Below are 25,829 nucleotides of genomic sequence, written 5' to 3'. Positions count from 1 at the left end.
TGCAGGCCAGTCAAGTTCTTCCACACCGATCTCGACAAATCATTTCTGTATGGACCTCGCTTTGTGCACCGGGGCATTGTCATGCTGAAACAGGAAAGGGCCTTCTCCAAACCATTGAAGCACAGAATCATCTAGAATGTCATTGTATGCTGGAAAGTTAAGATCTCTCTTCACTGGAACTAAGGGGCCTAGCCCGAACCATGAAAAAACTGCCCCAGACCATTATTCCTCCTCCACCAAACTTTACAGTTGGTACTATGCATTGGAGCAGGTAGTGTTCTCCTGGTATCCGCCAAACACATATTAGTCTGTCGGACTGCCAGATGAAGCATGATTCATCACACCAGAGAATGCGTTTCTACTGCTCCAGAGTCCAAATGGTGGCGAGCTTAACACCACTCCAGCCGACGCTTGGCATTGCGCATGGTGATCTTAGGTTTGTGTGCGGCTGCTCAGCCATGGAAACCCATTTCATGAAGCATCTTGACAAACATTTCTTGTTCTCATGTTGCTCCCATAGGCAATTAGGAACTCTGTAGCGAGTGTTGCAAACAAGGACAGATTATTTTTATGCAATACGTGCTTCAGCACTCGGTCCCGTTCTGTAAGCTTGTGTGGCAAAACCACTTCGCGGCTGAGCCATTGTTGCTCCTAGACGTTTCCACTTCAAAATTACAGTTGACCGGTGGAGCTCTAGCAGGGCAGAAATTTGACAAACTGACTTGTTGGAAAGGTGGCATTTTCTGACGGTGCCACGTTGAAAGTCACTGAGCTCTTCAGTAAGGCCATTCTGCCAATGCTTGTCTCTGGAGATTGCATGGCTGTGTGCTTGATTTTATACATCTGTCAGCAACGGGTATAACCAAATACACTAATTTGAAGGGGTATCCAGGTTTAGTGCCAAAATAAAAAAGGCAACACTTGAGTAAATTAGGGATATAAAGTACATTGAAATCAGGTGCTTTCACACAGGTTTGGTTATTGAGTTAATTAAGCAGTTAGCATCCCATCATGCTTAGTGGTCACGTATAAAAAATTTTAAAAAGCCCAGTTGCCCATTATTTTGGATACCATGGCTAGAAGATCTCAGTGGCTTTGAAAGAGGGGTCTTAAAGGAGCATAGTGTGTGTGTGTGTGCGTCTCAGTCACCAGATCTCAACCCAATTGAAGACGTGAGATCCTGGAGCGGTGCCTGAGACGTTTTCCACCACCATCAATAATACACCAAATGATGGACTTTATCTTGGAAGAATGGAGGAGTTGCATCCCTCCAATAGAGTTTCAGACACTTGTAGAATTTATGCCAAGGTGCACTGAAGTGGTTTTGGCAGCTTGTGGTGGTCCAACGTCCTAATAAGAAACTTTATATTGGTGTATCCTTTAATTTGTCAGTTACCTGTATCTGTTGTACTACTTTTGATTGTACTATATAGGGGGAAAAAAGTGCCATTTTGGACACCCAAGCTAACTGACTGGTGATCGTTTTCCAAGTTCAGTGTGGCTAGCTTACTTTGAGGTAGCGGTCCCTCTGCTCCTCTGCAAAGTCGCTGTCCTCGTCCTCCTCATCACTCCTCCACGACAGGGGCTCAGGGAACTTCTTAGGCCATGGCTCCTCGGTGGGGCTGGGGGTCAGCTCCTCCTGGTCCTCCTGGATGAATACACAGACACACACAATAACAAACGCGCGCGCGCACACACACACACACACACACACACACACACACACGGTTCAGAACATTTGCTAGAAAATTCTGTTAAATATAAGCATTTTCAATCACGATTTCATTTGAGCCTGAAGACCTTGTTTTGGCATTTTGCAGCCGGACAGCATGTAAAACTCACCTCTGCCACATACAGAACTCCATACTGGATCAAACGGCTGACAGCATCGTGGAACACCTGATAGATAGTCTGACAGGGCTGGAGAGGAGACAAAAGGTCACTATCGAGAGAGACACACAGTACAGATCCCACATTGATACAGCTTTCACCCTGGATGAACATGTGATATATTGTGGACCGTTAAGCAACATTTCCCCTTTACGCTCTAGTGACTAGGGTGTATCCAGATTTTCATATCGTCCTCATTCCGGGATTTACGGTATTACCATCTTAGTACACAAGGGGAGCTAAAAATGAAGAAAAAAGAAGCCTATTTAACACATTTTACTAGAGGATTTCCAGAGACGGCTAGCTAAATATGCTAATGAGCAAAAATGAAGATAATGGCAAGGACAGGCAATCCAGCTCAAAGTTACACAAGAAAGTATTCATACCCCTCGACTTATTCCAGTGTTTTACAGCCCATTTTCAAAATTGATTTAAGACATGCTTATTCCCCTCACCAAACTACACACAAAACCCTATAATGACAAAGTGAAAATATGTTTAGACATTTTTGCAAATGTATTGAACATGAAATACAGAAATCTCATTTACATAAGTAATCGCACCCAAGTCAACACTTTGTATTAGCAACTTTGGCAGCAATTACAGCTGTGAGTCTTTCTGGCTAAGTCTTTATGCGCTTTCCACATTTGACAATCATTATTTTCAAAATTCTTCAAGCGCTGTCAAATTGGTTGTTGATCATTGCTAGACAATCATTTTTAAGGTCTTGCCATCAATTTAAGTAGATTGAAGTCAAAAGTGTAACTCAGCAACATTCACGGTCTTCTTGGTCAAGTAACCAGAGTGTAGATTCGGCCTTGTATTTTAGGTTGTTGTCCTGCTGAAAGGTGAATTCTTCTCCCAGTGCCTGGTGGAAAGCACACTGAACCAGGTTTTCCTCTAAGATATGGCCTGTGCTTAGCTCCATTCCATTTTTCCCCCCTGAAAAACTCCCCAGACCTTAACAATTACAAGCATACCCATAACGTGATGCAGCCACCACTTGGCTTGAAAATATGGCGAGTGGTACTCATTAATGTGTTCTATTGGATTTACCCCAAACATAAAACTTTGTATTCAGGAAAAAAAGTTGTGTTTTGCAGTATTACTTTAGTGCCAACATTGGGAAAAAGTAAAACGGGGTGTGAATACTTTCTGAAGGCCCTGTAGGTAGTAGTAGAGTATACGATATACACCGGTATTGATGCATGGACCAGTTTGGGTTTTTACTTCACCTTCCATACCAATATTTCAATGTTTGGCTTGTTAAATGTGATACGCTACTCTGTTGTGTGTAGCATCCATTTGTATTCGTTTACTCCGGTACTTGAGTCACCCCTCTCCTCTCCTGCCCTCTCATTCCACACAGACCGACTTTCCACACAGCTCAGAGAAAAACCCTGAACATAGCCAAAGATTATAAGGTCCCCTAGGAAACACTGCTCAACACTATGGTCCCTACCCTGTCACAATAACAACTCCCTGGCTTTTTTATTCTTCACATGTCAAAAACTATATTCTAAGTGCCCACTATTATATTTTAACTACAGAATTAAAATAGTCATTCTATTTCCATGACTCCAACAGAGGCCCTGAAGGCACGGAGCTCGGCCCCAGTGATGTACTGAGCTGTATGCACTAGCATTTGTAGCGCCTTGTGGCCGGATGCCAAGCAGTTGCCAGCAGTGCAGCGGTGATGCAGTCAGTCAAAATGCTCTCAATGGTGCAGCTCTAGAACTTTGAGAAAATGTGGTCCCATGCAGAATATTTTAAGCCTCCTGAGGGGGAGCCTTTCAAAGCATTTCATGGTTACAGATGTGAGTGCTAACCAAGCAATAGTCATAGACTGGTTACCTTGGTGTTCTTGGGCACAGGGACACATTTTTGTTGAGTTTGGACAATGTGAACGAGAGACATTGTGCAAATTAACAAAGTTGATTTATGCTTGTCTGACATAAAAACAGCACCAGCTTTGGAGCAGCATGTGTTCACGCCGTCTGTGCGGAGACTGAGTCGCTAGGGCAATACCTGCTCAGCTTGGAGAAGGGCCGAGAACGGAGGAGAGAAAAACGCAAGGAAATCAAAATAGCAGTGGCAGCTGTACAGATAACTCATCCAAAGAGCTTTGACTTCTCAAACACAGCAGAAAGATAACACTATAGGATGTCCCGTCTCCTTATTAATTAGGCCACTTAGCTTACAAGCAAGTTAAACCAAATACCAGCTACAGCTTTTTCCCCATTGTGCTATTTAGAAAAACACTTGACTGGCTCAACTGTTCTGGGGAACTACGTTAAGCTTCATAACGTAAACTAATGTGACAGGTGAAATGAAGAATGCAATCTGCTTTATCTCCTAATGTATTGCACAAGTTGTCTACAGGTATTAACTCAAAAAGTAGCTACAAATATATATATTTTTATAATTCAAAATAAATTATTTTGATAGTATTGAAAAACCATCCTGTGGCCATTTCCAAATATCCAGGTATACCACCAGCCTACTCCTGACTCAAGGAAACAGTGCTTTATCTTCCCTGCTAGGTGGTGCAGTTGTATCATAGTTCTATCAAAATGGTAGAAAACACTGGTTTGGCAGAACAGAAATACTGCACAAGCAGTCTCATCTCTTCCATTTAGCACTTACTAAGGAAAACTTGGTATTTGTTTCGTTAGTCCATTGTTGATATAGTCCCAAAATGTTTTGACTGTCAGCAATCAAGTTAAGACATACAAATTATATTTCTTGAAAAGTTTTGGAACTATATCAACAGTGGACTAATGAAACAAATACCAAAATAGTTTTGGGTGTAATTTTCCTATGTACACATTTTGAACAAGATTGCGAGAGAATAACTAAAACGGAGTGGCTGTTCAAGAAGTTGTGTGCGTAAAGTAACACATGCGCAGAATGTTACAACGTTGTTAAGTGAACGGGATAGGTGTACTGGGGGGGGGGGGGGGGGTGTGGAGGAAGTGACTGACCGGTGCAACAGCCACTTCGTTGGTGAGGAAATGGGAGAGGCCAGCGGCCTTCCGGATCAGTCTCTCCTGACTGAGGAGGATGCTGGGCCCGCCCTGCTCCCCCTCCACCTCAGACGCCGCCTGTTCCCGTAGCAATGCCAGAGCACTGCATGCTGAGAGGGCAACATTTTTTTTTTTAAATGAAGAAAAAAAAATAAATGAAAAAAGGGGGACACAGAACGGATGGTGAGACGTCAAAATGAAACCGGTGTTGAGACATTGATGAAAATAAAATGTACATTAGTGGAGGCAATTCAATATATTCAAGTCATGTCTGCAAATTCTCTACAAAAAAAAAAGATAAGAAATCTGTACAGAACCCAAAAGGGACTGGCCGCAACACACAATTGGGAAACACGGATAAATTGGTGTACTTTATTTCACTCAATACGTTTCCCCATGTCAAAACAGAGTGGCGGAGTACAACGTGTGGTGCCAGTACCTATGATGGCGTCCGAGATAAAGACATGGAAGAGGCCGTTGCTGTAGAAGTTGAGCTCGAACAGCGCCGGCACCGTTTTGCTCGGGGCAATGGTGAACTCCGTGTTGCGGTTGGTGCTGGTCACGTTGACACAGTTGTCCAGGAGGTGGAGAGCGTGCATGACCACGTCCTCGGAGTTGCCGGAGAAGCCCAGATCAAAGTCCCGCGACAGGATCTCCTCCTTCATGTTGAAGAAGTCCTCCACCAGCTTGGACAGTGCAACCCCCTGGAGCAAAGGGGAGACACACAGACGTGGTGAAAAATAATACTTCCACAATGTTCATTCAAAAATGTTCATTCATAAAATACTTGCAAATGTTCATTCTATACTTCCACAAAGTATATACCAAGTATACTTTGAGTAGCAATGTGTAATTTTATTGACAACTTAAAATTGTAAAATCCACATTATGACATCATACCCAGCTAGGAGTAATTCCTTTTAGATAAAATCAACAAAGTCAAAATCTGCAATGATCGGCTCATCTCGATGTGGGTTATGACTCAAGGCCCTCAAATCAGGAAGAGCCAATAAACAGCAGTCAAGGTAGATTCAAATTATTGTTGTTGACGTCTGTTAGCAGGGAGTTAAGCATAAGCGCATCAAACCATGAATGGGGATAAATTACTTTAATGCAAGGCCTTGAATCAAAAAGTGATCGTTGGATCTTATTCTTGTGAAAAGTAGGGCTGCTTACCTGTCTGTGTCTGTAAAGGAGCAGACAGGCTACAATGTGGGTGGACATGACCGCGGAGGACTTGTTAGCCGCTGTGGGAGGGAAACAGAGATTGCATGTTATCTGACCAGGGTCATAGTCAGGAAGCCCAGATGGATGACCGAGAGAAAGGACAGTAAACAGTGAGAGACTGTCTCTAAATAACATGACAGTGTCAGCTGGCGCTAAAACAGGTCAAGGCCTGTATTCCTAAAGCGTCTCAGAGTAAGGGTGTTAATCTAGGATCAGCTTGGACTTTCAGATCATAATGAATACAATTTCATGGACATGGGGACTTGATCTTAGAACAGTACTCCTACTCTGAGCCACTGAATACGGCCCTTGTGAAATTAGTCCTTTTGAACTCTCAACTAAGTAGACGAGATCTCACGTCTTCAAGTGAGATGGAGCTCTATAAAAAGGTGGAAAATTTGTTAGGGTTTGTGATTTCTATATTGTTCTAACAAAAAGGGACCAAAAAAAAAAGGGTGCAAGATAAGAGGACTGGGAATAGCCTGAACATGATAAAGAGGGAGAAAGAGCGAAAGCAAGAGATAATTAGACGTGAGGGAGAGAACTAGACGCAAGAGGGAAAGAGCAAGAGTGTGTGTGGGTTTACAAAAAGGCATCATTTAATCCAATACAGTACAATCTGACTGCAGAGAGGGTGTCTTTAGTGCCTAATCTTGGGTTTAATGTCAGTCTGGGTGTAAAACATTTACAACTGCAGCCACTGATACTGCAATTCCACCCCTGACCAGATCCTCTATCCTCCCCTCGCTGGGATTGGCTGAAAACAACATGCCATATGGCTCTGTAGCAGCTGATTGGCTGACACGAATAGGACTAGCTGAGGAGAATGCCCCTGAATGAAGCTAGGGAGAACCGGTTTGTTTTCAGACCACAGCACAAAGCAGATTGTTGTCGGGGATCATGAAAAATGAAGTTCTAAGGTCATATCCTTCAGTGTAGGTTCTAAGTATAAGGATTTGTTTAGCAAAAAAGGGGGTGCTCTTGGAGAGAGGAGTGATAAGGAAAGTCAAAGTGCAGTAAGCAGATAACAAGAGAACAAATGTGAGGGGGACTAGATAAGTGGAGATCATATGAATAACAAGAGAACAAATGTGAGGGGGACTAGATAAGTGGAGATCATATGAATAACACAGGAAATATACTTTTTACAAATGCACACATTTTACAGGTACATAAGAACACGTGTTATATTATTAAAATAAACTGAATTGGATGAAGAGTCGTGGGCTGAAGAGTGCGCTACTCTAAACCAATTATCTGTATCTGAAAATGTAATGGGAGGCAATTGAACCATCATTTGCTTACGCTTTTAGTTGGTGGCCCCACTGACGGTGCACGTGGAGAGTGGCTTCAATAAATGACTACGCTAGGACTATAATAAAGTGCATACATTTCTTTGTATGCGTTTGTGATCCCTGCAGGAACTGAAACTGCCACTGTGGTGTTGCTAGCATCGTGCTCTTACCAACTGAGCCACACAAAACCAACATAGGACTAAGACCTATAAGAGGGGGTGTTATTGTTACTTACTGAAGAGCACGTGCTTGGCCAGGTTGGCGATGACCTGTCTTCTCCAGGGTTCGTCCGACAGGTCCCTGGAATTGGGCTGCTCCTCCTGCTCGCCCTCAAACTGGGCCTGATCCGGCCTGAACCAACACAGGGAGGGGGGTGGGGGAAAAATTCTAAAAGCTTTAACAAGAGCAAGGTATTGTGTTTCACTTGAAAACAGAATAACATTTAGTAAAAATACATGGAATCAGCACTATGTCCGTAATGTGTATGTTAAATGTTTTATTATGTGGTGGTATGTAAGCCTTTGAACATATTTACTTCCCACTTGGGAATAAAGTTCAATTAAATCCAATGGAATCACGTAGGCCTGGTCCAAAAGACAGTGTGTATGTTTACATACTGTGCATCGATGATGGTGGGCACCAAGGTCTGTTCCAGGGAGAGGGTGGGAGGAATATGCCGACTTTTTTGCGTGTCCAGGTACTCCTTAAGGACACAAAAAGATAGGGCGACATCTTGCATGAGTAATTGGCAGTGAGCAAAATAAACATAGTTCCAATCAATTGAAAGGTGAAGGCATGGCGTCACGCCGACCCTTGAACAACCGTTGACTAAACTCCTTGTTAAATATTCACCTGTTTAACACACATCATTAACGTTTCCTATTCTAACATTTCCTATGAAATTGTGCTGTAGATTGAGTTTTACAGTATTTTTTGCACAGATCAAGGCTGGGTTTCCAGATAGCGATGGAACATAAGCTAACGAGCGTTTTGACGATGCATCATTCCTACAACGGTTGAAGATGTAACGTGCATTTCCCAAAACCCCACGGAGAGAACGTTCCATAACTGCATCGTTACTTCACAATACTGACGGAGAGAAATCACCTACAGTGCCTTCAGAATCTATTCATACCCCTTGACTTAATCCATTTTGTTATGTTACAGCATGAATACAAAATGAAATACATTTCCCCGTTCATCCATCTACACACAATACCCCATAATGACAAAGTGAAAACATGTTTTTACAATTGTTTGCACATTTATTGAAAATTAGAAATTTCTGTTTTCAATTTACATACACTACCGTTCAAAAGTTTTGGGTCACTTAGAAATGTCCTGGTTTTTGAAAGATGCATTTTTTTTTTTTTAAATAACATCAAATTGATCAGAAATACAGTGTCGACATTGTTAATGTTGTAAATTACTATTGTAGCTGGAAACAGCTGATTTTTTTATGGAATATCTACATAGGCGTACAGAGGCCCATTATCAGCAACCATCACTCCTGTGTTCCAATGGCACGTTGTGTTAGCTAATCCAAGTGTATCATTTTAAAAGGCTAATTGATCAATTGTAAACCCTTTTGCAATTATGTTAGCACAGCTGAAAAATGTTGTGATTAAAGAAACAATAAAACTTGCCTTCTTTAGACTAGTTGAGCATCTGGAGCATCAGCATTTGTGGGTTCGATTACAGGCTCAAAATGGCCAGAAACAAAGAACTTTCTTCTGAAACTCGTCAGTCTATTCTTGTTCTGAGAAATTAAGGCATTTCCATGTAAGAAATTGCCAACAAACTGAAGATCTGGGACAATACTGTGTCCTACTCCCTTCACAGAACAGCACAAACTGGCTCTAACCAAAATAGAAAGAGTGGGAGCCCCCGGTGCACAACTGAGCAAGAGGACAAGTACATTAGTGTGTCTAGTTTGAGAAACAGACGCCTCATAAGTCCTCAACTGGCAACTTCATTAAATAATAACCACAAAACACCCGTTTCAACGTCAACAGTGAAGAACTAGACACTAATGTACTTGTCCTCTTGTATTTGTCCCCTTCTAGGCCAGCGTCCCAGAGATGTCCCCAAAAAATGTTCACGATCATTATTGGGAATTGTATGTAGATGGGTGAGGGAAAATCAATTTTGAATTCAGACTAACAAAATGTGGAATAAATCAAGCAGTATGAATACTTTCTGAAGGCACTGTATATGGCTGAAAATATTAAGGCAGCTAATTCTAACGCTTACCCTAAGCTATAATAACAACGCACTAAAAATCACAGATGTGGCACATCATTGCACACAAATGTATTGAAGGAAAAATTACACCGTAGCCTACAATTAGCAAAATACACTGTTACAGACTGGGACGTGCTGTATCAAAAACGGGTGGTGGCCGATTCTTGATACACAGGAAAATGTTGAGCGTGAAAAACCTGCCAGCGTTGCAGTTCTTGACACACTCAAACCTGTGCGCCAGGCACCTACTACGTTACCCAGTTCAAAGGCACTTTAATCTTTTGTTTTGCCCCTTCACCTTCTGAATGACAAACAATCCATGTCTCAGTCCATCCACGTCTGTCTTAACAAGTGATATCACTAAGGGATCACAGCTTTCACCTGGTCAGTCTCATGGAAATAGCAGTTGTTCCTAATGTTTTGTAACTTAGGTAGCAATGGTTTGGAGCAACAGCTTGGAGATTTATCAATGCTCCTATGATGGTTCTAACAATGAATTTAGCCTTAAGATGCTTTTGGAAACCGGGTCTAGTACTCATGTGTGACAAATTTCACCCACAGTGTTTCACCAACCTTTCCACAAGTCTGCCCCACTTACACAACTTTCTTTAGGAAGTATTTAAGATGAATTTCATCTCCTCTGTGAGCGGATAAGACTGGGACGTGTTGGTTAGGCACCACACGAAAGACGACAGACTGAAACAGGTAGGGACTACCTAGACTTATCCAGTAACAAACGCTAAATATCGTTTTCTATATCGTGCCCTTAACACGACTCTGGTGCACTTTACAATGGGAGTTAGTTGACGTTTGGTAGGTTAAAAGAGGGAGTAGGCTAGTTGACATTTTCAAAGGTTCAGTTAACAGAGGAGCTTCACGGGGTCTCGCTCTCAGTCCTCACTTTCAGAGAGAACGGCTGGGTGAAGTCCACTCTCACACAGCCGTAGTTCTTCCGCAGCATCCGCAACACTCCGCACGCAACACCCCACAGACTCTCATTCTTCTTCGGCTTCCCCTGAGGGTTGTAGACAGAAATAGAATTCACACATAGCTCTATTATACACATTTAGGGTGGTATTCAGAGATCTCCCCCCCCCCCCCCCAACTACAAAACATACGCCAACACAAATCCAACACACAGAACCCATCACACACACGCGCCTTTGCCTGCCCCGCCCGCAAACACACGTCCGTACCAGCTGCTCACTGTTGTAGTTGCCCTCAAGGATGCGGTCATAGGAGATGCCCACGGGCACCACCATCACTTCGGGGATGACGCCGTTGCACAGGGCGTCCACGACGATGGAGAGCATGCCGGCGCGTGCCGGGGAGGGCTTGCCGCTGCGGGAGCGCGTGCCCTCCAGGAAGACCTCCAGGAACTGCTGCTGCCTCAGCAACTCCTCTGTGTACTAGGGGGGAGGAAAGAGATTAGCAATATGATAAATTAGCTGTTTTTGAGACATGCTTACACATGGGTTAAATCTACTCATCTAGAACTAAATTGCCAATTTCTACTCCCGGGCGCACAACACACACCAGAACAATGGACAGCCAAGTGCAACCTGGTGCATCTGACCAGAATACCAGCTGATATTTGTTAATTCTGACGATTCTGTGTTGAATTGGTGCAAGTAGCCACTCGTCGGCACCCAGCAGGTGGTCCCTATAACACACAGCGGCGAAAGCAAGAGATGCAACAGCCCCCTACTGCGGTTAACCGACCACAGTTATGGTGTGCGTGAGCTTTTGTCCCCATTCTGTAATAAATGCAATGTGTTCCAACTGGTCAACAGCGTAAAGGCTTTAGGGAAGCGATGCTTTGGCTTTAAATAGTCCCATGACATTTGACAGAGCTGGGAAATAGACCCATCATGAAACAAGAGATGCAATGATGCCAGTGGCCCTTGTATTTAGTCAGTTATTTTCCCTGCACAATTGCTTCCTCCCGGTTCATTAGATAAACAACCAAGCCCTCAGACTACCCTACAATTACAAAGTCTGATTCAACAGCAATGTGTTTGTGTGTATTTTAACAATTCTGACCATGCATTAGCCAAATAGCCTATGGAGGTCTTTGCCCTCATGCTTTTGCATAATTCACATACAGTACCAGTCAAAAGTTTGGACACGCCTGCTCATTCAAGGCTTTATAAAAAAAACTATATTGTAAAATAATAGTGAAGACAAAACTATGAAATAACACATTTGGAATCATATAGTAACCTCCCACTAAAAGTTTAAACAAATACACAATTAATTTTATATTTGAGATTCTTCAAAGTAGCCACCCTTTGCCTTGACAGCTTTGCACACTCTTGGCATTCTCTCAACCAGCTTCATGAGGAATGCTTTTCCAATAGTCTTGAAGGAGTTCCCTCACATGCTGAGCACTTGTTGGCTGCTTTTCCTTCGCTCTGCAGTCCAACTCATCCCAAACCATCTCAACTGGGTTGAGGTCGGGTGATTGTGGAGGCCAGGTCATGTGATGCTGCACTCCATCACTCTCCTTCTTTGTCAAATAGTCCTTACACAGCCTGGAGGTGTGTTTAAGGTCATTGTCCTGTTGAAAAACAAATGATAGTCCCACTAAGCGCAAACCAGATGGGATGGTGTATCGCTGCAGAATGCTGTGGTAGCCATGCTGGTTAAGTGGGCCTTGAATTCAAAATCAGACAGTGTCACCAGCAAAGCAGCCCCACACCAATCACACCACCTCCTCCATGCTTCACGGTGGGAACCACACATGCAGAGATCATCCATTCACCTACTCCGAGTCTCACAAAGACACAGCGGTTAGAACCAAAAATCTCAAATTTTATTTCCACCGGTCTCAAATTAGATTTACACCGGTCTAATGTCCATTGCTCGTGTTTTTTTGGCCCAAGCAAGTCTCTTCTTATTGGTATCCTTTATTAGTGGCTTCTTTTCAGCAATTCGACCATGAAGGCCTGATTCACGCAGTCTCCTCTGAACAGTTGATGTTGGGATGTGTCTTACTTGAACTCTGTGAAACATTTATTTCAGCTGCAATTTCTGAGGCTGGTAACTGTAATGAACTTATCTTCTGCAGCAGAGGTAACTCTGGGTCTTCCTTTCCTGTGGCGGTCCTCATGAGAGTCAGTTTCACTATAGCCCTATGGTTTTTGCAACTGCACTCGTAGAAACTTTAAAAGTTCTTGACATTTTCCACATTGACTGACCTTCATGACTTAAAGTAATGGACTGTCATTTCTCTTTGCTTAGTTGAGCTGTTCTTGCCATAATATGGACTTGGTCTTTTACCAAATAGGGCTATCTGCTGTATACCACCCCTACCTTGTCACAACACAACTGATTGGCTCTAACGCATTAAGGAAAGAAATTCCACAAATTAACTTTTAACAAGGCACACCTGTTAATTGAAAGGCATTCCAGGTGACTACCTCATGAAGCTGGTTGAGAGAATGCCAAGAGTGTGCAAAGCTGTCAAGGCAAAGTGTGGCTACTTAGAAGATTCTCAAATATATTTTCATATTTATTTATTTTTTTAAACACTTTTGGTTACTACATGATTCCATGTGTGTTATTTCATTGTTTTGATGTCGTCACTATTATTCTACAATGTTGAAAATTTTAAATTTTTTTAGAAAAACCCTGGAATGAGCAGGTGTCCAAACGTGACCGGTACAGTACCCCCATACTTCGTTTCACGTGTTCAAGTATCCATCCCCATTTTTAAAGAGCATGTCTCTTCCAATTACCAAAGACAAGGTCCGCCAACATATTTACAATTATTCAGTCCTATATAGCCATATCAACGGCAAATGTACATTGTGACTCGCACATAGTAGCCTAATATATAAAAAAAAAAAATAAAGCTCTGGAGAAGTGTGAATGTGATACGTAAAGCTATTTAGGCTTACATGTTAGGGCTGGGCGATGTATTGAATTAATTCGATACATTTGAATGTATATTTTAGCGCGATGTTCCAAATGCCCGAATCGCAAAAATCAAGAATTTAGCCACAGACTTGTGCTAGCTGTCTAGTCTGGTTTACAAAAATGTGCAATGAGCATAACAATACACATTCATAAGGATTTGGTAAATCATTATCATTCTGAGAAATATGTATCTACTTATCCAGGTAGGCCACTTGATTACAATACCTAAATAAGTTAACAGGCTGTGTTGTCCAACAGTTGGAGACGGACAGGAGGATGTATTCATAACAGTTCAACTGTTCTACCTTGTTAGCAAAGCAAATAAATCCAAGTTGGTGGGACTTAAAATATAAAGATTAGCTGGCTACTCACTAGCACGTGGGGCTTGTGCTTGAGGGATAGAAAATGAATACGGGTCTCATGAACTATAATACCTACTACAAGAAGTTAGTCATTATTAGTGGAGGTGCATTGTGCATGGTTCTGGTTACATTTTTAACAAAATTTACATTTTTCATAGACTTGAAAGCCAAATCAGTGACTATTGCAAAAATGCAGGTTAAACTATTTAAAAAAAAAACTACAATTATTAGTGGGTCTTACGGTTGTGGAAGGCTTATAATTAGCCTAGGTATACTTTAACAATTTATTTGATTATTCCTGGCCATTTGAAATGCCGTGTATTGATCTTTAAATTGAGTAACAATGCTTATTTTTTTTAAACGATACATACCGTAAGTTACAAAGAAAATGGAGATGATTTTTAGACCATATGTCCCAGCCCTACTACATGTTGAAGCCAACTAGAACATTGTGGACTGCAAACACAACAACAATATTAAGCAAATCTGGATGCATTTCACTGTTATTATTAGTTACTGTATGCCATTTAATAAACAGTATCAACCCACAATGTCCTAGGTTGAGAACATTCCGCACCCTCCAGCCGAATTAGAGTTGATGATAACAAAGACCCTCAATAACCTACACAACTTGAGACAAAAATCGCATGCAGTATTTAGCCTCGGAGAACATGTATTGGCCAGTGAGTTGTCAAGCCCTTCACACCAACAATTTATTTATTCATTCATTCATTCATCAAAACCCAGACCTTCGCGTCACTGCCAGCTATTGCGCCCATGATTCCCGCTGTGATAATAGCAGAAATATTTCCGACAACCACTTGACCAGCGCTGCACGGCTGCGCTACGATTGCGCTAGGTTTGTTAAAATAAATCCCTCAATGTCACAAGGGAGACACAGCTAGTGCCAGTTTAGCCAGCATATCCACATTTCACCAAACATGGTATAACAGACTAAAGCCATTAGCAAAGCCCCAGAGGCACTTTACACTAAGGCAGATGACACACACATTCCTTATCTCTCATGGACAGACACACATAGTGCACTGTCAGGCTAATAAGTACCGTAAAGGGGATACCATTATCCTCTGTAGACTTACTACATATAATAGAGATCTGTACAAGACATCCTTCTTTCCGTCTGGCGTCTCGTCGAGTTTTCGCCGAATGAAGAATCCTCCCAGTTTACGTATCAACGTGCTGAAAAAAAACAAGCAAGCCCAGTCGCTCACTGAAACAATACAGTCTAATAAGAAAACTAAACCAATCCTGCATCTGGATGGTATATTTCAAAACAACTCTAATGGCTAGGCTAGCTCAATAACTCCCACATTGCACAGGTGACTTGAAATACATTTTCTTCCAAGTGCAGATCTAGGTTCAGTTTCTCCTACCTTGATTCTAACCTCATCCATTATCAGACCTGAGATCAGCTTTCACCAGGTAGTGCTAGACAGGCACAGATCTAGGATCAGTTTACCCTTCCCAAATCATTAGGCGAAGGGGACAGGAGGGGGTGGACCAAGCTCAGCAAAACAGATCTAGATCAGCATCTAGATCGGTCTTCTAGTTGAAGGCTCACCTGAATATGGGGATGTTGAGGTTGTTGCCGGCAGCGATGTGGGGGGCCTTGATGTTGTGGCAGAAGAGGATAAAGGTGATGAGCAGGTAGTCGATGTGAGACTTGTGCACGGGCAGGAAGACAAGGGGAGCGTTGTACTGCAAAACACAGAAGAAAAAACCCCACAATTTAGGCCATGGTTAAAGGGCATGGTGTTCACCCATAAAATGTATTATTTTATTCAATAGAGAACTGCATCCGAAAAACAATAGTTCAGACCCTGGTTCTCTACCATATATACAGTGTACTCAGAACCCTTCCCTTTTCCCCACATTTTGTTATGTTACAGCCTTATTCTAAAATTGATTAAATACATTTCTCAATCTACACACAATACCCTATAATGACAAAACGAAAAAAACTAGTTTAGAAATGTTTGCTAATTTATTAAAAACAAAAAACAGAAATACCTTATTTACAAAAGTATTCAGACCCTTTACTATGAGACTAGAAACTGAGCTCAGGTACATCCTGTTTCCATTAATCATCCTTGAGATGTTTCTACTTGATTGGAGTCCAAAAGGGTACCAAACCTTTCTGCAGCATTGAAGGTCCCCAAGAACACAGTGGCCTCCATTCTTAAATGGAAGAAATTTGGCACCACCAAGACTTCCTAGAGCTGCCGCCCAGCCAAACTGAGCAATCGGGGGAGAAGGGCCTTGGTCAGGGAGGTGACCAAGAACCTATGGGTCACTGACAGAGCTCCAGAGTTCCTCTGTGGAGACGGGAGAACCTTCCAGAAGGACAACCATCTCTGCAGCACTCCACCAATCAGGCCTTTATGGTAGAGTGGCCAGATGGAAGCCAACAGGCAGCTGTAGACTCTCAGACTATGAGAAACAAAATTCTCTGGTCTGATGAAACCTGGCACCATCCCTACAGAGAAGCATGGTGGTAGCAGCATGTTGCTGTGGGGATGTTTTTCAGCAGCAGGGACTGGAAGACTAGTCAGGGAAAGATGGATGGAGCAAAGTACAGAACGATCCTTGATGAATATCTGCTCCAGAGCAGTCAGAACCTCAGACTTGGGCGAAGGTTCACATTCCAACAGGACAACAACCCTAAGCACACAGCCAAGACAACGCAGGAGTGGCTTCGGGACACGTCTCGAGCCCGGACTTGAGCCAGATCTAACATCTCTGGAGAGACCTGAAAATAGCTGTGCAGGACGCTCTCCATCCAACCTGACAGAGCTTGAGAGGATCTGCAGAGAAAGGATAAACTCCCCAAATACAGGTGTGCCAAGTTTTTTGTGTCATACCCAAGAAGACTCGAGGCTGTAATCGCTGCCAAAGATGCTTCAACAAAGTACTGAGTAAAGGGTCTGAATACCTATGTAAACGTGGTACCTGTTTTTGTCATTTCATAAATTTGCTAACATTTCTAAAAACCTGTTTTTGCTTTGTCATTATGGGGCTGTGTGTGTAGATTTACAAGGGGAAAAAAACAATTTAATCAATTTTAGAAAGGCTGTAATGTAACAAAATGTGGAAAAAGTCAAGGGGTTTGAATACTTTCCTTATGCATTGTACATACAAACAAAAATATAAACTTAGTGTTGGTCCCATGTTTCATGAGTTGAAATAAAAGATCCCAGACATTTTCATTCTGCAAAGAAAGCTTATTTTTCAAATTTTGTGCAAAAATTTGTTTAGATCCCTATTAGCGAGGATTTTAGCATTTGTCGAGATAATCCATCCACCTGACAGGTGTGGCATATCAAGAAGCTGATAAAACAGCACGATCATTACACAGGTGCACCTTGTGCTGGGACAATAAAAGGCCACTAAAATGTGCAGTTTTATCACAACACAATGCCACGTCTCAAGTTTTGCAAGAGAATTCAGGGTTCATTTCTCTATCATAAACCGCCTCCGTCATTTTAGAGAATTTGGCAGTACGTCCAACCTGCCTCACAACGTGTAACCACGCCAGCCCAGGACCTCCACGTGGCTTTTTCACCTGTGGGATCTTCTGAGGGGAGGGGGAGGTGGGGTGCTGAGGAGTATTACTGTCTGTAATAAAGCCCTTGTGGGGCAAAACTCATTCTGATTGGCTGGGCCTGGCTCCCAAGTGGGTGGGCCTATGCCCAGTCATGTGAAATCCATGGATTTGGGCCTTCATACATTTATTCAAATTGGCTGATTTCCTTATATGAACTGTAACTCAGCAAAATCTTTTAAATTGTTGCGTTTATATTTTTGTTCAGTATAAAGCGAACAGACTGAATTTCCATATTTACCCTCCCCGAAAAAAAAATAATCTGTTCCAGTTTGCATTGTGAATTTTGTGAGTCTCCCCCTTTAAAATTGCCATAGAAACAGCCCCTCAACATTGATTGACCGGGGTTAGAGGAATAGAAAGCCACGGATCTGGAGATTAAAATGACGAGGGTGTCAAGCTGACGTTGATTGACCCAAAGCGTGGAAACGCCTAATGTTACCACCTCCCAATGCTGAAATATGGAAGAAATACAGCCAAGAGTAGGGCGATCTAAACTAGCAACGGTCACAACAAACTGACGTTATTATTTAATTCAACACTATTAAGTACAAGCACATTAAAGGTTGTACTATTGTAGAGAACAATCTATTGATTATTTCTATGCGATTCATAATGACAAAGGCTGAAGAAAACTAGGTTTAGACATTAATTTAGTAGCACCCTCTTGAATTTACCCATATTTCACTACATGCTAGAGCAGTGAGTGAACGCCCTATAAAAAAAGGGGAAGTTCAGGATGTTAGACGTTTCCTAACCCTGGAAGTAGTCAAGTGTATTGGCCAGGAAACATTATAATCCATGGTTTGGTTCTTTAAAACAGCCACAAACAACCTCAGCTAACTCTAGCCATCAATAGCTAACAATCAATAGAAGTGATATGGGCAATCAATGATGGTTCAAGGTGGTAAAGGTCGTGTAAACGTCATCTTAGGTTTAGCTGTCTTGACATAAGACTGACGTAGCTTTATCAACAATCAAAAAAGACGGTTAAGGTAACATTGCGGAAGCTCTGTCCCCGGGGTAGACCGTTCTGGTCAATCATGGGACCCTTTCTAAGATTTATATGGTTTAATGAAGCAAGACATTTACATAATTCCATGAACCATACAGTCAACACACGCCAACATTTGAGGTAAAGAACTCAAAATTCCATAGTGTACCTTTAATGACAAATGTTACAGATTATGCATAAAATGTTAAACTATCAAAAAGTTGTTTACGTATTCGAAAACATGAAGACATTCTTCATGCTGGCGCAACAGTATCGTGCCAGCAGTATAAAGTGTTAGCGGTGATTCTAACCTCCGTAGCAGCTTTCTTCACCATCTCCAGCTGGCCTTTGTGGATCTGGATGCTCCAGAAGAAGCCATTGAAGAGCTTGAGAAGCGCCCATCCCGTCAACCTGAAAGACAAAAATGTACAAATATGGCTCATTCAGTGGCATTGTCACTGCCAAAGTGGTGTTTTTTGGTTTTGTTTGTTTATTAACTTTCGTTGTAACAGGGACAAAACGGCATGCTATGGTCTTCCTCATTTGAGCACTGCTTACATTGATTAGAACTAGCATTTGAGGATTGATACAAATCTGTGTTATCTGATTGGCAGCAATATCCATAGACAACCATACATTTGTTTGAAAATAACCACACACTTATCAAGGACATTGTGATTCCTCAACCACGACGTCGCCCATTTTCAAATATTTCAAAAGGCCGGTGGGAACCCTGCCAGTGCCAAAGAACATTAGATGAAGTGATATGAAAGGACGCGCTGAAATGTGCTGTACCTGATGAAGGCTGGTGAGATGTTGGCCACCATCTCTTGCAGGAACCCTCTGGCTTTCCGCCTCACCTTGCTGACCGCTTTATGTTCCACCCCAGCCTCGGTGGCCGCAGGATCCAACTCAGTGGCCACCTCCACAATTGCACTCTCCACCCTGGGACAGAGAAGTACTGTCAGAGACGAGCATTCTTCTTCTACTGGAAAATCAAAAGCTAATGGAGGTTTGAAAGGCATTATACTCAGAGTTTCAAGGGAGCTATGCTCAGGATATGACAGTTTCATGGGTAACGTTCATGGGAAATTACTGTTACAAACGCACTGCTAAACTCATGAGAGTTGTCTGCTTGGTTTCTTTGGCTGTGCACCAATACATGATCTCCTTTCCGTCACTTCACGACCTCTGATATAAATACATTAGAGATGAAACCAAGGGCTGGTTTGTCTTCAAGTCTATGAAGTCAGTTCAAAAGGAGATGAGGAAGTAATTTACTGAATAATCATGGTACATCATTGTCTCTTCTTCCAAATCCCTGCTGGTTCCCTTTTCCCTTCATCCTCCCCGTCCCTCCCTCTGTGTCTCTCTGTGATACCTGCTGTTGTTGAGTACATTGTCAACCACGTTGCGGGCGAACATGTCCTTCTGGACGTCCCTCTCCAGAACAAACAGCACATAGCTGAGCCTGCGGGCCAGCCAGCCCCGATGTCTGCAAGACCACAGGGAACACTCGTCACATACTGTGCATACCCAGTAACCACAACAGACAGAGTGCACCCAATCACAAGTGTATACTATTAACATAGTTACCGTAGCATTACAGAAACAAATAAAATAAAAATGATTACATTGTAACAGCTGGAGTCCACCAAAGCACAGGATCAACTTGGGTGGAATTTAAATGTTTATATTATCTTGTACAGTAATATGGTTACAGTGAAATACTTGTCATTATTTTTTTTTAAATAGCAATTTCTACTTAGTCATTTTACAACCCTACCACCACCAAAATCCACCTGTCATAAGACTCTTGTCAAATGCACAAGTTAGTGTTTTGTTGACATGAACATATATGCATTTGTCCTGTTGTTTTGTAAGGCACAAGGCAGCCATCGCCAACTTTGGGACCACTGAGGTCAGTCACCGGATAGGAGTGGCTGGTGTCCGTTGACAGTCAATTATTCATCCTTTAGGTTTCCACTGTTTCACAGGGACACCCTGAGCTTCATAGACAAGTGGTGAGTACATGTCGTTTGAAGTACAGTACGAGTCCAGCATATCTACTACACTGTACCAGGTGTCAAACCTTCGTGCTTGAAATACGTTGAATGTCGGCACGTGTTGAACAGTGTTTGAATACACCGCCACGTGAAAAAGGTCTATTAAAGAGAGACGATCACTATGGGCTCTGACCAATGACTTAAGTGCTGTGGTGGGCTTACCTGGTGTGTGTCTCATTGATGTAAATCACGTTGCGCAGTCCTAGAGAAGGAATGCTCGAGTTGAAGAGTCTCGCCTGGAAGAAAACAGAGGAGCTCTGTCAGGTAAATCTACTGCAAGCTGGGACACTGAAACGTATGCATAAGTTAATGCTCTGGGGTTCGAAGAAATCAAATATCACCAACAGTGGCTTGGCTCTACCTAAAATGGAGGATGGAGCAGATAGGGGTGAATCATCCATAGAATCTATTCAGTGGAATACTTTTTCCCGTCCTCCAGGTGGAATTAATTAGTCCCTTCCTGATTCAGTCTTTTTCTTCTGTTTGGTGTAATGAATATGTAGACACCAAACAGAAGAAAACCTGAAATGAGTCTTTTCCCGTCACAAAACGTCATGCCCTAATGAACACAACCAAGCAATACTTGGGATCGCCAGGCTGGGGTTTGAGTAACCCAACGGCTAGACTAAAGTAAACTAGACCACGGGACGGCTCACCTGACTTTGCGGCGTGCAAGAATGGCAGCAGCGGCCCACGAACGGCCTCTTTCTGTTCAACAAGCCCTCCTTCCACGTGCTGGTCACACAGCGCAGGACAGACGGACTGGAACTGCGGTCCTGGACACAGACACTTCAGTTTGAGCCATTGTTCAAAACACAAAAGAATCCCATATAGGAAATAGATTTTTGTGCCGTGTCGGTCTTATCACACCCACACTAAAATTCTCAACCAACAGCAATTCTCCTCACTATCAGTGGTCAAGTCTTTCTTAGTGTTTCCTCTATCATTACTGAGCAAGACAGTCCTCCCTAAATTAGCTCCCACCCACCTAAAATAAAAATCCCAGCAACTAAAAAAAAAAAAAAAACGGGGAACCACATCACTACTTCATCGTTCAATCCCATCTTACTGAGTCATCGTTAGGCTGCTTCCAGCGGCTGCCTCCCTGGTCGGCTCCATTGACCTGGAGCAGGCTGTCTGGCCCAATCGTGACGGCCACTTCCATCTCCTCCCTTTATATCACACACCAGCTAGGAATCTGCGGAATCGAGAGAGACTCACAATCACAGATCAACACAAATGCCATGAATAGAGGTCCCCACAGCCATGACCAAGCTCTAAGCCATATGGCGCTTGCATACCTAACAGAGCAGGCCAAACAATTGAGGGGGTTTGGACTGGGGTGACAGATGATAGAATTGGGGTTGTGTCAAATATTAAAAAAAAAATGTCCATTTCAGATTGTAGTTATTTTTTAATTCAATTGCGCAGCTAGCAGGAGACCGTTTTCTGGACCACACATGATCATGGCAGAGTTTGAAACAAATCCCCACTGGATTGAGACAAAATGTCATGATATGTCTCCCCTGGCAGAATTATTAGCTAACATTGAATTGAGGTTTTTGGGACAGCCTTTCCATCTACCATTATCATCGCGCACCGCACACTTACAGATGGGCGTTCCTGTGTCATTGCCTCTTCAGAAAGTTGCAAGAAATACAAGTCACTGATGCATTCTGTTCATGTCTTATGATAACTTGGGCAAATAAATGTTCTAATAAGTTGAATTCCTGCTATGTTTTTTTTAATATATTGTTGTCGAATTCCGTTTTATTGCCCGATTTCGGCAATTCCGTCTGCGTCGCAGATTTTATAGGGCCCTAGAGTTGGGACTGGGAATGACAGAATTGGGGGTGTGAGTGACCTCTCCAGCTACTCAAAATAGATCATGGGGCATCACATGGCAAAAAGAGTGGAGATATTTTTTTCCCAGCCCGAGTTCTTTCCTTCACGTCCTTCATGACCTACGTATGCATTACCGCCAGAAACCAACTTGCTGACCTGTGGGCGAGAGCCTTTTCCCCTTCGGTGTCAGGTTATAGGCTACCCAGGCTCTGGCCCCTGAACACCCCCCCCCCCCCCACCCCAAATGACACAGACAAATACACGCAGACCCACACACACACGTAAAAATACATGCAGATAAACTCATGTATAAACTAATAAGTTAACCTCTATATAGATTCATACATTCACATAACCGCGCATGTTGCCTTCAAGTCAAATTTATTTTCCAAGCTATAGCATACAATATATTACATACAGCAGAATTTTAAAAGGACCAAAGAGTTTGGGTTTGCTTTGTTCTTTTGTTGCCATGGAAATAGTGATACTGGTATTGTCCCAGCCCTAGTAAGAACAACTGAGCTGGCTGGTTCAGAGTCGAGGGGAAAACACACACCATCTCAGAGGGATATTTGAGGCAGAAGTGTGCGACCAGACCGAACCGCCCCACCCAACACACCTCAAATTAAAAAACAAAACTGCAAAGAATTCCAGTATACCTAGCCCATCCCTAAAGTTTAAGTGAAAGATGGAAAATGTAAGGCATTTAAGGTAGCCAGGCAGGTTGAGCCTGCTCTGTGGTTGACAGGTTAAGGTATTAAAACAATTATAATCATCTAATAGCCTTACATAGGTGCTACACTGTTTAAATGTTTTATTTTACCTGCTACACTGAAGCATAACTTTGTCCGTGTGAGCAGAGCACTATCAACCAGGCCTAGGCATTCGATAAGTATTCAGACACCTTTACATCTTGTTACGTTACAGCCTTATTCTAAAAATGTTTTTTTTTTTTTTTTTTTAAATAATCCTCAATCTACAGACAATACCCCATAAAGACAAAGCGAAAACAGGTTAAGAAATGTTTGCAAATGTATTCAATTAAAAACAGAAATACTTTTACATAAATATTCAGACCCTTTGCTATAGGACTAGAAATTGTACAACTTGGAGTCTACCTGTGGTTAAATTCAATTGATTTGACATGATTTGGAAAGGCACACACCTGTCTATATAAGGTCACACACTTGACAGTGCATGTCAGAGAAACACCATGGCATGAGGTTGAAGGAATTGTCCGTAGAGCTCCAAGACAGGATCGTGTCGAAGCACATCTGGGGAAGGGTACCAAAACATTTCTGTAGCATTGAAGGTCCCCAAGAAGACAGTGGCCTCCATTCTTAAATGGAAGAAGTTTGGAACCACCAAGACTCTTCCTAGAGCTGGCTGCCCAGCCAACCTGAGCAATCGGGGGAGAAGGGCCTTGCTCAGGGAGGTGCCCAAGAACTCAATGGTCAGTCTGACAGAGCTCCAGAGTTTGTGTAGAGACGGGAGAACCTTCCAGAAGGACAACCATCTACACAGTACTCCACCAATCAGGCCCTTTACGGTAGAGTGGCCAGACGGAAGCCACTCTTCAGTAAAAGACACGACAGCCCGCTTGGAGTTTGCCAAAAGGCACCTAAAGGACTCTCAGACGATGAGAAACAAGATTTCCTGGTCTGATGAAACCAAGATTGAAATCTTTGGCCTGGATGCCAAGCGTCACATCTAGAGGAAACCTGGCACCATCCCTATGGTGGAGCATGGTGGTGGCAGCATCTTTCTGTGGGGATGTTTTTTGGTGGCAGGGACTGGGAGACAAGTCAGGATCGAGAGATCCTTGATGAAAACCTGCTCCAGAGTACTCAGGACCTCAGACTTGGCCAAAGATTCACCTTCCACAAGAACAACAAACCTACGCATACAGCCAAGACAGCGCAGGAGTGGCTTCGGGACAAGTCTCTGTATGTCCTTGAGTGGCCCAGCCAGAGCCCGGACTTGAACCCAATCTAACATCGAGAGACCTGAAAATAGCTGTGCAGCGACGCTCCCCATCCAACCTGACAGAGCTTGAGAGGATCTGCAGAGAAGAATGGGAGAAACTCCCCAAATACAGGTGTGCCAAGCTTGTAGTGTCATACGCAAAAATATGCAAGGCTGTAATCGCTGCCAAAAGTGCTTCAACAAAGTACTGAGTAAAGGGTTTACTTACGTAAATGAGAGATTAAAAAAAATATATATATATATTAAAACTGTTTTTGCTTCGTTATTATGGGCTATTGTGTGTAGATTGAGGGGGATTTTTTCAACCCATCCATTTTAGAATAAGGCTGTAACGTAACAAAATGTGGAAAAAGTCAAGGGGTCTGAAGACTTTCCGAATGCACTGTAGATCCTTTTGATCCCGGGGATGAGCTGTGTGTCGAAATGTTGAACAAAAACCTGAAGGTAATTTTACATTACAGCAGCGCCGGCCTCTCTCGCGGAGCCGGCCTGCTCATGCCCAGGTTTCGTTTAAATGAATAGGAGAGTCTCAAAACTGAAGAACCATTTTTCACATTTTCAGGCAAGTGACTTATCTTCATGCAACCCCCCCAAAAATACTGCTGACTTGTCTGATGGGCAAGTGCCTTTCAGACTAACGCCAATCCCTGGATAGCTCAACACATTTTACCAGTAAAACGTCCATAAAGCATCTGCATGCCAATTGCCAACAACCATGTTTTGTTTCAATCAAAGCATATATTTGGCCTAATGGCGCAAGCTGCTGAGTTTGGGCCACGAGAGGAAAAATGCAAGCAGACATTGATTCAGTTTTGATCTGATGAAAATACAACAGAACAGACCATGTCTCACACCAGACAAAGACCTCCAATCACCACGGGGTGTGTGAGAACAGGCATGGAGAAGCAGCGACGGGGGCCAGAGCCTGGGTGTGTGTGTAAAGTAGCACCTGCGCCTGATTGGTTAGCTTTCGGGAAGAGGGGTCCCGACACTCCGTATTTATGGAGGGGCATGGCAGAGGCAGGGTCCACCAAACCCACGGGGCTGTGTGTGTCGTGTTTGTGTGCACGCATGTGGCGCTGCTGCTCTGTGTTTCTGAACAACACTGACAGAGAGCCTATTTAGGCTTGGCCCATCATCAAGTTTTATTATAATGTTCGAGCCCTGAATACGGATTAGCTGAAAGCTGTGGTATCAGACCATATACCACAGGTATGACAAAACATGTATTTTTACTGTTCTAATTATGTTGTTAACCAAATTATAATATCAATAAAGCACCTCGGTGGTTTGTGATATATGGCCAATATATCCCGATTAAGGGCTGTAACCAGGCACTCTACATTACACA

General features: G+C 42.8%; 1 protein-coding gene across 1 annotated transcript in view; it reads right to left on the bottom strand.

The window, feature by feature from the left end:
- Window positions 1–25,829, bottom strand: part of gpam (glycerol-3-phosphate acyltransferase, mitochondrial) — a 46,701-nt gene that overhangs the window by 6,953 nt on the left and 13,919 nt on the right. Inside the window, exons 2-18 of the mRNA XM_014158745.3 lie at window positions 21,717–21,845; window positions 21,304–21,423; window positions 20,810–20,883; window positions 19,963–20,076; window positions 19,377–19,526; window positions 18,893–18,992; window positions 15,548–15,684; window positions 15,066–15,165; window positions 10,879–11,091; window positions 10,584–10,697; window positions 8,056–8,141; window positions 7,674–7,789; window positions 6,093–6,163; window positions 5,356–5,620; window positions 4,875–5,026; window positions 1,843–1,920; window positions 1,511–1,648 (exon numbers count right to left, since the gene is read on the bottom strand). Coding sequence (XP_014014220.1) covers window positions 1,511–1,648; window positions 1,843–1,920; window positions 4,875–5,026; window positions 5,356–5,620; window positions 6,093–6,163; window positions 7,674–7,789; window positions 8,056–8,141; window positions 10,584–10,697; window positions 10,879–11,091; window positions 15,066–15,165; window positions 15,548–15,684; window positions 18,893–18,992; window positions 19,377–19,526; window positions 19,963–20,076; window positions 20,810–20,883; window positions 21,304–21,423; window positions 21,717–21,812 — 2,124 coding nt within the window. The 5' untranslated portion in view covers window positions 21,813–21,845. The remainder of the gene's footprint in view (window positions 1–1,510; window positions 1,649–1,842; window positions 1,921–4,874; window positions 5,027–5,355; window positions 5,621–6,092; window positions 6,164–7,673; window positions 7,790–8,055; window positions 8,142–10,583; window positions 10,698–10,878; window positions 11,092–15,065; window positions 15,166–15,547; window positions 15,685–18,892; window positions 18,993–19,376; window positions 19,527–19,962; window positions 20,077–20,809; window positions 20,884–21,303; window positions 21,424–21,716; window positions 21,846–25,829) is intronic.

The sequence above is a fragment of the Salmo salar genome, chromosome 19 (assembly GCF_965601325.2).
Source record: "Salmo salar chromosome 19, fSalSal1, whole genome shotgun sequence".
Lineage (NCBI taxonomy): Eukaryota > Metazoa > Chordata > Actinopteri > Salmoniformes > Salmonidae > Salmo > Salmo salar.
The sequence above is the reverse complement of the archived record's forward strand: the minus strand, read 5'-3'. Positions and strand labels throughout refer to the sequence as shown.